Raw genomic sequence first — 13,826 nt, 5'->3', positions numbered from 1 at the left:
AGCTCCTGTCAAGGTGAATTTGAATAGAATAAGACTGTGTTTATGCTTCCCATCTGTAGTATTCATGTGCATATTAATTAAACATTTTCAGCTTGCCAGGGGAATTTATTACCTCAAGAACACCCATGCTTCACAAAGCTGTGTTTAATTTTCTGGACTTGCACTAGAAAAAACAATTTTGCTCTTATTGGCTCTTCCCTGAACATTTTCTTCTTTCTTTTATCCAGGTTTTTGAATTCCACGTCTGTACTTTTCCAAAAGAAGCAGTGGCACTGGCCATTATTACAATGTGAAATCTTGAAAGCTGGTATTAAGTTAAAGTAATTAGGTGCTTACAGCCTCATCAGTAACATTTGGACAACAATGTGTCCCACTGCCACCCACACAGTGTTACATCTTTCAGTTTCTGATAGGAAATGGATAATACTTTTAAAAATTTCAAATATAAATGGTCCTCGGAGTAGAGCAGTAATAATGTGGCTCTGTGTGAAGAAACTTAAAATTGAGCTTGTTGTTAACAGACATCCTTATAGAATAATGATTATGATAATTTTGTTAGTGCATCAACTCACTCCTGTCATTTAAAAACTTTATTACAGACAGAAAGACACAATCATGGCAATGTGCTGTACATATTTCCAATGTGTCACAGCACTAACAACAACCTACAAACATGTCACAACTAGTCTCTGGAAGTAAGTGAACTTTGGCTACAACATGATAAACACAACAATAGAAAGAGAACATTGTGTTAAAACTAAAGCAATTATCTGTACAGTATCCAAGGGGGGGAAAAGTTAACATCTTTGAATTGCATCATAAATCCTTGTCATGGTGACTTGGAGATTTGGGTGGCGTTGATGCAGGGTTTTTTTTCTCTGCTTGGATTTCAGAATTCCCCTTATTTGATAGATATCCTTCATCTTGGTAAAAATTAATAAAACAACAACTTAGGTCCATCAACATTTCTGTAACATTAGCTCCTGCACATTTTCACCCAATTATTACTTTATATCAAGACATCAAAGTCAGGAATTACACACAAACACAATGTAAGTGAGGAACAATATCAACTGTTGCACATGGGCAAAAATACTCTGTATGAAGATCAAGGGCTGCTGGTGTCAGTGTTTGTCCATTGATGTTAATCTTAAACAGACACATAATCTGAACATGAATGGTGGTGGGTCAAACAAGATTACAGTTTGAAATGAAATAGGGAATTAAACAAATCTTGACTCTCATTTGCAGCCCACCACGAACAGAGAATATCAGATTTACTCAAAAGGACTTTACCCTATAGGGTCTTCGCTTGTTTCATCCTGATATAGTTTAAATATAGGATCAGGATTTATTTTTAAAAACTGAGATTAAAGTATAACAAAAGGTACAGGCTTCAAAAAGAGAACTAGAAGGCGTAGAAATATGGCATGTTGGTTATGGCATGATCAGCTTAACATCCACCAACAAGATTACATGACAGATAACCAGCAACAGCAATAAAGAGAAACTCTCTAGTATGCCAATGTTACATGGCTACATCCCTTATCTCTCAAGCATCCTCCCTACTCCTCTCCACCCCCTGAGGGCTCCTTCTTCTCAGCCACCAGTTCAACTGCTTCTTTTGCTCCATCTTCACCCTCAGGGACCTCCTCCTCTTCTCCATCTTCCTTCTCCTCCCTCTCTCCACCCTCCGCCTGCTCCTGCTCCTCCTGATCCATGTCAAGCTCTTCAAAGGAAGAGCCGCTGCCCATAGACTCATTTGAGCCTCTGTCGCTGTGGTCCCTGTGCTTAATGTCTTCGTTTGCATCCATTATGTCCCTCAGTGGCAGGGAGGAGGCCAGGGAAGCGGCTGTGGAAGCAGCCAGGGATGTCTCTCTGCTGTCCCAGGGTGCGCCGCCACTCACTGAGCTCACATCACTGTGGGAGTCTGCACCTGTAGCAACGTGGGAAGAAGACACAAATAAAAGAGGCTGTGTGACTGAGCTTTGTACAATACCAGTCTAGATAGGCAGGTGTGCAGCGCGTAGACACTGTGCCTGTTACCCACACACACGGGCACACAGCAGCACATAAACATGCAAAACATCACTAATAAAAGGACCACAATGTGAATTTGTATTATGATGTAAATCAACATATTAAAAAAGTCACAATGACGTGCCACTATGTATCAGAATCAGTCAATGGCAGTAATGATCAATGAAACTGTCAATGTAGTCATGTGACCAATCCTGGTAAATCCGCCATCAAACTAACAATCCGCCAAGGTGACAGCGTGCCTGGATATTAAAGGGAATGGGAGATGACACTCTGATTGGTGTACCGCGTAACACCCAAAACACGCCTATGATTATTGAGGGAACTTAAGTCCACTTCATGCCATGTGCTATAGATCGTTAAAATGGGGTCCATAATCCTTCATTTTCAGTGCTTACTCTATCAGAAATATGGCTAAATGATAATATGGTGTCTTACTATTCAGTAACTCAATATAATGATGTGCATTCATGTAGAAAAAACTAAAAGGGTGGAAGAAGGGTTGAAATGAAATAGCTCAGTATTAGTTTAGATAAAACTGAGGTTGAACCACTTTTCATAGACAAGTTATGGTATTTTTGGTGTAATTTATTGCATTTATTAATTCATTTTTGTAATTTATTTCTGGGCGTTTTGATTCATATAGTAGATGGCAGAGAAGCCAACAGGAAACAGGGAGAGACAGAGGGGAAGGACCTGCAGCATAGGTCCCTGGCCGGTTTCGAACCAGGGACGCTGCAATTACTAGCATTGCACTTTAACCACTTGAGGGCGCTCCTATAATTTATTGCATTTATTGACCATCTGATACTGATGTTGGTATCTTGAAGGCATTCCTCTTGAAGACTTTAACATTGACCTTCTCGAAAGTGAGTGTAATTTATCCTGAATATTTTTTGTGCAACTTGCTTATAGACACTCATCTAAAAAGCAACTATGATACTAATATCTGCAACTTTGATTGACAATATATTTACAAATTATTTTCATCATATAATCAGATTGGGATTATTGTTAACTGACATTTCTGATAATTTCAAGTGACGATGAAATATCATAAGTTTACTAAGAAAAATAAGGGCTTGATTAAAACCTTGACGGTGGAGGTTTCACGGGAGGAGCTGCTCAGTAATCATGATGTTGAATTGACTTATCTCACATTCATTCTGTATTTGACAAGTGCTTTCTACTTGTTCAAATTAACAAAAAATGTAAGTCTAAAACCTCTAAGCCCTGGATCATTCCAGTTCTACAGAGATTCTCTGTTATAAAAATAAAGTATAAAAAGTGTATTATAAATCCTCTCCATTTAATACTGAATTGTTAAACAAGAAAAAAACACCACACCCACAGTATTCACCTCAATTATCTAGTAGTGTCAGACATTTCATTAATCCTTCTGATATAACAAATGGTGTCAAATATTTTGTTAATATTGGCCCATCCTTTGCTAAAAAATATTTTTTTAAACCACATTCCTTCTACCTCTAAAGAAGTAGAGGACATTATACTATGAATAAAAGACTTCTCTGCAGGGCATAAAGGGTCTTGTAAAGAAGGTACTTTTCTCCATCATTGACTTCACCCATGTTTTCATTTTATCCATCAAAACAGCCGTTGTACCAAGTGGTCTTAAAGTAGCTTAAATCATACCACTGTTCAAATCCATCCTTACTTTCGTCTTACTATCTGTTTTACCCTGTTTTTCTAAAGGTATTGAGACTACTAGATTCAAGGATAAACATATGGATGAGAGCAACATAATGTCCAGCCATCAATATGATTCTCAGAAAATAAATTCAACAGAAATGGCTCTTCTGCAGCTTGTTCACAAAATCTCTATGCCTTAGGCAACTTCTTCTACTACAACTTCCTTAGACATCTCTTAGTATATCTTCAGATTTGTCAAAGGCCTTTGATACTGTCAATCGCAACATCCTTATTGCAAAACTATAAAAAAAAATATGGCTTTCATGATACTGTTTAAAATGTCTAAAATGTCTGGAGAACAGTATGTATCTATTAAAAGGCATAATTCAAATAGAGCTAAGTTACTTTGTAGAGTACCTCAGGGCTCCATCCTTGATCCTGTCTTGTTTTTTATTTATATGAATGACCCACCTAGGGTCTGCAAAAATGTACTGCCTCTTTTATTTCTTATTTTTATATTATATATTTATTTCTTTTATTTCTTATTTTTATATTATATATTTATTTCTTTTATTTATTTCAAAAGTATCATTATTTCAATTGAAAATTTTAGTACACTGACTGGAGAAGCAAAAGAAAGGCTATTTTCTAAAGGTTTTAGAATGAACAAATTTCTCAATATAAAAAAACCCAATTTCATATTTTGTAACAATAATAAGTAGAAGAAAAGCCCCCACCCCATTTTATAGTCTTTTTGTCAAGATAAGTGGCTGCTGGCTCTAGCTTCTCATTTAGCATACAGACAGTTGTATTGACCTTTCAAACTTATCAAACTCTAATGTATGGATATACGTATGTGTATCCATTTACATTCTCTGAAATATTGTGATCACAGCTAAGGAAAATAATTATCTTAGTCTGGTCATTTAAAATTCACCAGATACCAATCTCACTTCCTTCAGATTAAACCTGTTTACTGAAGCTCATCAGCAGTCCATGCATCAGCTGAGCTCAAAGAAACCAGATTATTACTGTTAAAGACAGAGAAGATCTTTTATATACAGCCACAGACCAGTTACTGCCATGTTGAAAACATTATTCACATTTAATTTTCCTGTGCTGTGGTACTTCAGAGCAAATTGTAGCTTCGCAGGGAAGGTATCTTCATGCTGCTGTCTGCAGCACATATTACATATCTGAAATCATCATAAGAAACGTCCATTAGCTTAATTGATGGAGATTTCCTCACCCACGTGACCTGCCTGCTAATGCTTTCAGACTAAATCTGATTCTAATTGGCCTTTGATCTATGATTCTCTGTGACCAAATAGCCATTCATTATCCCTAACTAATGTTATTCTTACAGTAGGTGTTTGTGGGTTAGCTGTAGTGTGCTTGAATCCAGTGCTAATGTGTTTTATTGCAGACATTTGTGCTCTGAAACACAGTAACTGCAGGAAAAGTAAACATTATGAAAATCTTACAGGAAGGTTGAGTGAAATTCTGACCAACTATTAAAGCACTAAATGCCACATGGGTCAAAGATAGAAGCAAACTAAACTAAGAGAGACAAATACAAGATATGAGACATTTGTTACTTAGCTTAACAAAACAAATGTAAACAGGCATCAGGACAGATAAGAAGCACATCACATCTCCTCCCTACACAACAAGTCTTACTCAATTAGCTTTCTACACTTGGTCTTCAGAAGAGACTTCAAAGGTGGAAGAAAAGTATACCTGTATATACGAGTTGAATTCATTAAAAAAAGGATTATATATTCATAACCTTTTGTTTTTCGACACCTGTTGAAGCCGTGATCAAAATGAATACCTCATCTTTTTCCAATTTTGCTCTCCAAAGACCAAACATGTTTCTGGTGCAGACTTTAATTATGGTTAAAGTCTTTCTTAATCTTGTTTCACAAACAATCTTGACTAAACTATCCCACAGGACACTAACACACTATTGTCCAGGCCATTTTCCTGCTGCGTTCACACTCCAAACAAATCTCATCCACACATCAAAGTGTGTTTGCACTAAATGTGTCATCAGGGACCAAAATATAATAAACCGGGAGTCTCTGAGCTCCTTCTTAAGGTCAGTCTTCCTTTTGCATTCATTCGAATCTCAAAAATCACTCGACAATCTAATTATCACATCCGAGCAGATCTGATCCTGTCTGCAGTGGAGATCATCATATATGGGAAGTCCATTTAGGTTATTTATAATATCTGTTCATCGGCTGAAAAACATCCTGTTGATTAGGTAACAGGTCCAAACAAAACCACTGGGAACATCGTCATTGGAGCAGGATCAGTGTGAATGTGATTTGACACAGCGATCTTGCTTTAGGATCTATATAAATGGGGTTCACTGCATTGATTTATATTTCATTGCATGTTGCAGTAAAAGGACTTTTCCAGAGAGACTAGTTTTACAATACCAGGAATTTTATGGGAAATAATAGGTCTATTTAGGGTAATTGGGTGGACAGCCCCCCAAGGAAGAGCCTCAATGCAATGGATAACTTTCAACCCCCTCTACTATTGCAAGAAAGCACTGAAATTGGTACCCTGGTTGAAGCCAGCTGTGTCTCTGAAAGTCTTTTAGATAACATTTGCCTAAATTAGTTGCTAAATTGGGCCCATTGGGATTATTAGCAGAGAATCAAGGTCTTGTTCTTCAAACTGTTTGAAACAGAGGAGAGGATTTTTAAGGAGGTAATTACACACAGACAAGGCTGAGGCATGCTGAGAGTTAGACAAATCCGAGTGGATGGCGAGGAAAAGTGTGATAGGAGACGTATAAACTCAAGTTAAAAAGTGATTGTTATGTTTACAAATGAGAGTTGGGAGGAAGGAGCAGTTTAGGATGCTCCTCATAAAAAATGCACATGTATTGTGTTCAATGATTCCTAATATGGGAAGTTCAAGTGGAACATCTTTGTTGTATTGCTCCAATGTGCAAGGCATCAAAGTAAACACTGAAATATAATATAAGGAATACATTTAATAAAATGTAATTTAATTGTGCAATGGCCTCAATCTACTGCACAGTTGTAAATAGCTATGAGTTCATGCTCATCTAACAATTCAATCAAATCGATCAACGATCCGCGATCAAATCGTATATTGGCGATTGGAGGATTGCCAGGCGATTTGCTGTTTATCAAGGCGATTTTTGTGCATTAAGAGATGTTTCTAAAGGAAATACATGACTGTTAGAGAAGCCCCCTTTACAAACAGACCTACAATCCACTTTCTCTCTTCTCTTCTCTCAGCGCAGGGTACACTGTCAGCCAGCCCTATGCTCACAGTGACAGGGCGCATCTCTTTGATCCGAACAGACACAGCCCGTTTGCTCATGCCTCGGGGTCGTTCAATAGAGTAATTGCAAATAAATATTGTTTTAATGTGTAACTATTGAAATGTCCACACAAGGGCTTTCATAAATTCCTACAGTGTTGCAGGTTAAAAGTTAATGACAGCGACTTGAAGTGAGGAGGAGCAACACGTCTTCGGCTTGTCAGCGCAGCGGTGTCACTCACTTTTGCATGCATGTGATGCAAAACATTAAAAATAACGTCATTATAACAAGGACACATTTGAAATTTAGAGGCAATCGCACAGCCCTACAAACAATGTCAAAACCTTTTAGTCTGTGGATGCTCTGGCTGCACCACATTTAACACTTAACAACAACACCCACTTCTGATAGTAATACCTCTTAAAATCATCACAAACTTTTACTGAGTGTTATTTCCTAATTATTTTATAGTGATTAGAATCAAATGAACAAATGTGAAATAGAAATATATTTTCAAGGTATATAGTTAGTCCCATAGGTCCCCTGTGATGAAGGGAATATTTATCATTACTGTAAACGTTATAAACATGAAGCCCACTGGCCTTTTTTACACAGATGTTGGTTTGTGTCCTCAAAAGATTAACAAGCTTCTTGCTACACAAACACTGACTGTGATCACCAGATTATCATAAAAGTGTTGGAGCGATTACTGCTCGGAGTCTGCTGTGATGGTGGAAGCCGGACAAATGTTTGGGCACAGTCAGAGTTTAAGGCCTAGACGGTCTATGATGTGGACAGTGGAGCTGAAAGATGAAAAGTCGAAGGCAATCTCCCAGGTGCAGCCAGAGTAGGATTTCCACAGCTGGCTTGTCAGACTAAGCTTAGCTTTACTGATTGATTGGGCTCTGATTTCTGGCAATGGCTCCTGAGTCCTAAAACACATGTAATATACCAATACAAATTCTAAATCATTTAGACATACATGTAGATATGTGTAGCCCAAAAACAAAACATTCTTGTGTATCCGATGTAAGTCTTGTATGTTAGGATTAATAACATTAGCAGTGCAGCTGCCAAGTGCGGACGGGTTGAATTCAGAGGACACCTTATGTTCAAGTGTATATGAGTGGTGAGAAATGACAATTAAAAAAATCACACCTGCCGTCTCCTTGTGATAAATTATATATGAGTTGAGGGAGGAGTAGGAATACTAGGGTAAAAACTGTTGTAATTTTCAATCTAGGATCATTATCATGTCACTTCATCAAGTTTGAATCTTTTTTCAGATGAGAAAATAACAGATTTGCAAAATGTGGCCAGTTAATCATAATAACACCTGTTGGAAATTTGCTCCAACATTTTTGTAGGTGCAAGGAGCCGCTGACCAGGTGAGACCAGTCGGTCATCTCAGCCACTAGCAGCCTGATTACTGACATGATCGGCTGGTCATCCTCTGTCATCATATTGGGAAGAACTTGATCTGATGACTGGATGCTACAATGACTCATTCTCGCCTCCTGAGGTACAAAGTGGTATTACGAGACAGGACAGGCTGGGACAATTCTTAGATGTAGCACCTGTAACAATCTCCAAGCAGTTACTGTTGTCACTATTTTCCTGCATAATTGATCTTATAAACATGTATTTTCTGTAATATATTGCTGATCAACACATTTCAACACTATCATCATAGCTCCACTTTGCCTAATGCTTTGTGGCAATGCTCAAAATTGGTTCTGTTTTGTATTTATTTAAATGACTGCTCCATATTTATGTTTTAGTTTAAAACTATTTCCGATGGTACAGACTCAATTTCAAAACATATTTCTGTGGGGGATGATAGAATGATTAAAATTGGAGATGTGTGTGTGTGCTTGTGTGCAGTAATGAATGAAGACACAAATACAAAATGACGTGATTATAATACATGCAAGATCAATTTCATTTTGTCTGAATTACCTGACTATTTTTTTAATAGAACTGTAGGTCTTTCCTATTAATGTTCTCATTTGTTAGAGAAGCAGAGTAAATTAAAACTTTGTCTCTGTCTGGTGATGCTGACAGTTCAGCCGTCTCTAACTGTTTAAGATAATGACTCTCTACTTCAAACACAACCTCAATCTAAATATCCCAAAATCTGTGAGATCATGTAGGACCCTCTTCCTAATACGTGTTCTACCTCTAAGCTGTGTTTACAAGGGTGTCACATGATCCAAGCTCAGTGTAGACAGCACCTGATGTAAATCAACCCACTACCACCCACTCTGTCCCATCAACCCCGATACCATTTTCTTTCTCTAGTGATTTGTACAATGACAAAGTCAATACTGCCATGGACCTACAGGTTCAGCAAGTTTGAAAGAGTAATAGTATCTGAGAGGACATTGGGCTTGATGACATACACTTGGAGTGACAGAACAATTACAGCCTCTCATATATCACACATCCTCCGTGATCAAGGGCAGGAAGAGTATCAGTGCACTGCAAAATAACTTTTGCCACATTTTTCCCCTCTTTCTCCTGGCACAAGCTATAATCTCAACAGAGCAGAAACCTGTGTTTTTCTATCAGCACACTTCATTAGACTGCAATTAGAGGACATAACAGAATACTACAGAAATCAACTGTCATGTGAGAAATCTGCTTTTTAGACTTTTTTTTTCTTCAGGGAAATAAATTAACACTTCCTTCATATTGTGAATTTCCTTGAACAGGAGAGCTTTTTGGCTGACACTGTCCATGAATTCGTGATGGGGGCTCAACAGTAATAGCAAATTACCTGTAATATCGGTCCCTCTGTCTTCATCAGAATCCTCTTCTTTCACATCTGTTTTGACCTCTTCCTTCATCTCTGGAACAAAGAAGTCCGTCTGGCGAGATAGTGGAACCATATACTTGATGACATCTGTGCTACAGATCTCAATGGTTGGGAATGCACACAGCTTCCTCTCCTGTTAATATAAGAGATCAAGTGGAAAGTTAGAGATGAGATCAAAAAACAGAAGAAATGTTTGTACAACACAAGAACAAACCAGCCTGAACATTTAGGTAGAAATTCATGGCAGTATGAACATGAAAGATCCTGCTATTCAGCTTGATCCACTGGCACATTTTCACACATTCAGGTTTACAAAATTATGTGTATTCATCTTTATGATAATTCCCAAACAGGCTTTTCTTTTTTTTTTGACAGTGGATATTTTCACACGTTACTACTAACATGACCAGTGCCTCTGGACCCTGAAAATGATGCAAGCAGAGATTATCACAGATGTGTAGCTTCAAAATGTCTTCACTTTGCTGACATAACAGTTTGTCTTTGACACGTTAATATAAATATATATGCCCTCCTATGTGAGTCCATTAAAGTTGCATTACCATCCACATCTATGTGTCTAAATTTGCACTCTCCAGTGGTGTGTAGAAAGTGGAGGGTTTATAAATATTATACCATATTTTCTCTAAAGAGGACATTAGCCTTGCATAATTTTGCTTTATGCTTTTATAGTTCTTAAAGATGTGCAGAGAAGGGCACTTTCCAATGGGCCATCAGAGCACAGGTGGAAGGGCCTGGGTGATCAGGTCTCAGCTATGATTGGCTACAAAGTGATAGATGAATGTCTTAGTATGAAACACTGTGCTGGAATAGTTGGCCAAATGGCTTGACAACAGATTCAACTTAAACACTGCCAAGTCCATAAAAGTCAAAATGATTAAATGAACAGTTTACACAATTCTTCGACTTCAACTATTGAACCACTTTAATTCCTCATCTGGTAACATCAACAGGTCAAAATTAAAATTTGCAAACTACTTTGATTTATGACATACTATATATAATTTAATACTGTAAACTGATGCCATCTTCATCATTCACAGCTGTACTTTTTGTTGTAATGCTGATTAGCAAATGTTAGCATGCTTACACACAAAACTGAAGTGATGAAATTGGCAAACATTATAACTGTTAATCATCAGTGTGTAGTAACTGCAGCCTTAAAGACACGTACATGACTTTAGACTCATTGTTCAGATCTCAATAAACATAAACATATAATGTGGACAAAGCCTGGCATCAACAAATCCTGCATTTAACCAAAGTTATTCTTATTCTACAACCTTTGTTATTGAGAATAGCAAATTTAATGCCATCTCCAGTATAAGAAAGGCTTCAAGTTAAATTCTTTTTTTTTTTAATACTCTCATGGCTCTAGTTCCGACCTTAGGAGGAGCAGTTTCTCAAAATCTCCCCATTCTTTAGAAGATACTGTGTTTTTTGTAGTATTATTTGCTAAGTGAAAAACCTCAAGGTTTCCTTTCCACGAAGCTACATTTGCATAAATCTCTTTTTTATACTGAATAGTACTTTTGTGTTACACTTTTCTTTGTTTGGGCTCTCTTGTGTTTTTTTGTTTTTATACACTTCCTGCCCCACATTGACATATCATTTATAGTCCACAATGAAACTCCCTTTAATTGAATTTTTATATTCACAATGGCTTGCTGCTTGCTGTGTGAACATTCTCAGAAAGTCACAAATCTCTAGTCTCTAAATTTCAGTGAATGTACCAAGTTGCAATGTTGCCATGGTTGTGCAAAAAAAATTCTGGGTTATACAGAGAGGGCAAATAGCATGTTGGATGCTCTAACAGCAGTCACCTGACTCATTTTCCTCTGGGTCAGGGTGATCTGAGCTGATTGATTGGTTTTAATCTAATCTTCTGCAAAATAAGACTGTAGGAGCTGGTATGAATCACCTGGCTGCTACACACAGGGCCCCCAGCCTCGGGGCTGTCTATGCAAATGAGCACCCATCTCCTTGAACCTGCTTCGATAATGAGCAGGGAAATCGAGACAAAGACAGTTCACTGTAGACACACACACACACACACACACACACACACACACACACACACACACACACACACACACACACACACACACACACACACACACACACACACACACACACACACACACACACACACACACACACACACACACACACACACACTCGCGCGCACACGTGTCTCCAAGGGATACTGTCACAGATAAGAAAAAGAAATGTGAGAAAGATGTGCACCAATATATGGGTGTATTACTGGCAGCAGCATTTACCTTGTTGAAGCAGTAGCTTGTTCATAATTATCATATTCTCTGTGTAAGAGGTGTCAACCCTGGTGCCACAAGGGACTGCAGTTTTTCATTTCTACCAGAAACGACATTAGGTGATTTTACTGATTAACACACCATCAGCCAGAGAGGAGGTACTCTTCATGATCGCCTCCTATCATCTTTGCTTAGAAATGAAAACCTGCAGATTCCCTTTTCGCTGCATGAAAATATGAAATGTTACCCATGGTACAGTATGAGTGGATTTTTGCCTTCAGCACAGGAAATGAGAAAGAAAGGATATTTCTATACAAACGCAAAATATCCCATCAAAGATATTCATTACTTACATCACTCCAGCCTTTGGAGCTACACAGTAAATCATTTGGAATGACTGGATTATGTATGATTCTCATACATAATGTATGAGTAAATTACTCTTACAGTATAACACTCACTTCATCTTCACTGTGTTTAAAAGAGATAGCTATCAAGCATTAGACTTTATGATGGATCATGTGTAACTGGTAAGTGTAGATGTAGTGGAGTAAAAAGTACATTTCTACGTAAAGAATGTACTTACTGTTAGTAAATTTAATTCTTTCACTGGGCAAATCTATTCTATTACCTAATTTCATATTTTTCTCATCATTACTTCCAAGATGTTTTAGCTGAATTCAATAAAATGTGCAAATGTAGTACAACTATGACTTGTGGTGAGAGCTGTTAAGGTATTTTGAAAAATGAAGTGGGGTTTTAAAAATTGACATTCACACCTTTCAAACCAGCTTTCTCAAAACTGAGGCGTTAATTAAATTGTGTCCCTCCCTGCAGGTATTTTCCAATGTTTAATCTGTGATTAAAATATTAATTTCAGTTGCCTGCTTTCTTTGATATCCAGAGCGTTGCCCTTTGATGTATTTCAAAGAACTCTGTGACTCCACATGTGAATATTAGCTTCTTTCTTATCACTCCCTCGATTGTTGACATAAGGAATTTCTCAAAAGTAGATGTTAATTTATACATACCTGACCTACCTGCATTACAGGTTCATAAACAGTGTCACTGTTGCAAGAATAAACACAGACCGACATGTATGCATCCAAACTGCTGAGCGAACTGTTTGAAGAATCTTAAAACTTTAACTAAGAACTTTACCTTCTTTCTGTGCTACTATAAATGTGGTCTCTAAATTTACAGTACAGATGAAAAATAAACAAACCCAAACACATTGATGTTGGGAGATTTAGTGTCCTTACTGTCCTTGAATATATAGGTACATTTTGTCAATTTATTTGCTGCACTCATTTTTTTCCACGGCTTTAATTTGAGGAAGAGTAGCCATTAGATATCAGGGAAGAAATGTAAACATTAATATTTTTATGAAAAATACACCATTTTAGCTCAACAGCTCCCAGGTCATATGACCTAATGACTCCAAATCAGTGGTGGATCACATGACTAGACAGGCTGGTTAAGGCACACCTCTTTTCATTAGCTTTCAATGGTCTTCACAATTTACACTCATAAGTCATTATTTAAATAAATCAACCAGATAATGTGTCAAAACTGCCTTTTAATACTCATTTTAATTTGAAAACCAGAAGCTTAGTGTCTTTCATTCAATGTCTAATAAAAACACAAAAGTATAAGAAATGGACTAAACTGTGTGTTTATCCGCTAGTTACCTACTAGTTACGTGCTAGTTACCATA

General features: G+C 37.4%; 1 protein-coding gene across 1 annotated transcript in view; it reads right to left on the bottom strand.

Annotated features, from left to right (window-relative positions):
* Nucleotides 1-766: 766 nt before the first annotated feature.
* Nucleotides 767-13,826, bottom strand: part of tex264a (testis expressed 264, ER-phagy receptor a) — a 70,141-nt gene continuing 57,081 nt past the window's right edge. The window contains exons 3-4 of the mRNA XM_053316088.1: nt 9,780-9,951; nt 767-1,936 (exon numbers count right to left, since the gene is read on the bottom strand). Coding sequence (XP_053172063.1) covers nt 1,566-1,936; nt 9,780-9,951 — 543 coding nt within the window. The 3' untranslated portion in view covers nt 767-1,565. The remainder of the gene's footprint in view (nt 1,937-9,779; nt 9,952-13,826) is intronic.

Source organism: Scomber japonicus, chromosome 3 (assembly GCF_027409825.1).
Source record: "Scomber japonicus isolate fScoJap1 chromosome 3, fScoJap1.pri, whole genome shotgun sequence".
Taxonomy (NCBI): Eukaryota; Metazoa; Chordata; class Actinopteri; order Scombriformes; family Scombridae; genus Scomber; species Scomber japonicus.
The sequence above is the reverse complement of the archived record's forward strand: the minus strand, read 5'-3'. Positions and strand labels throughout refer to the sequence as shown.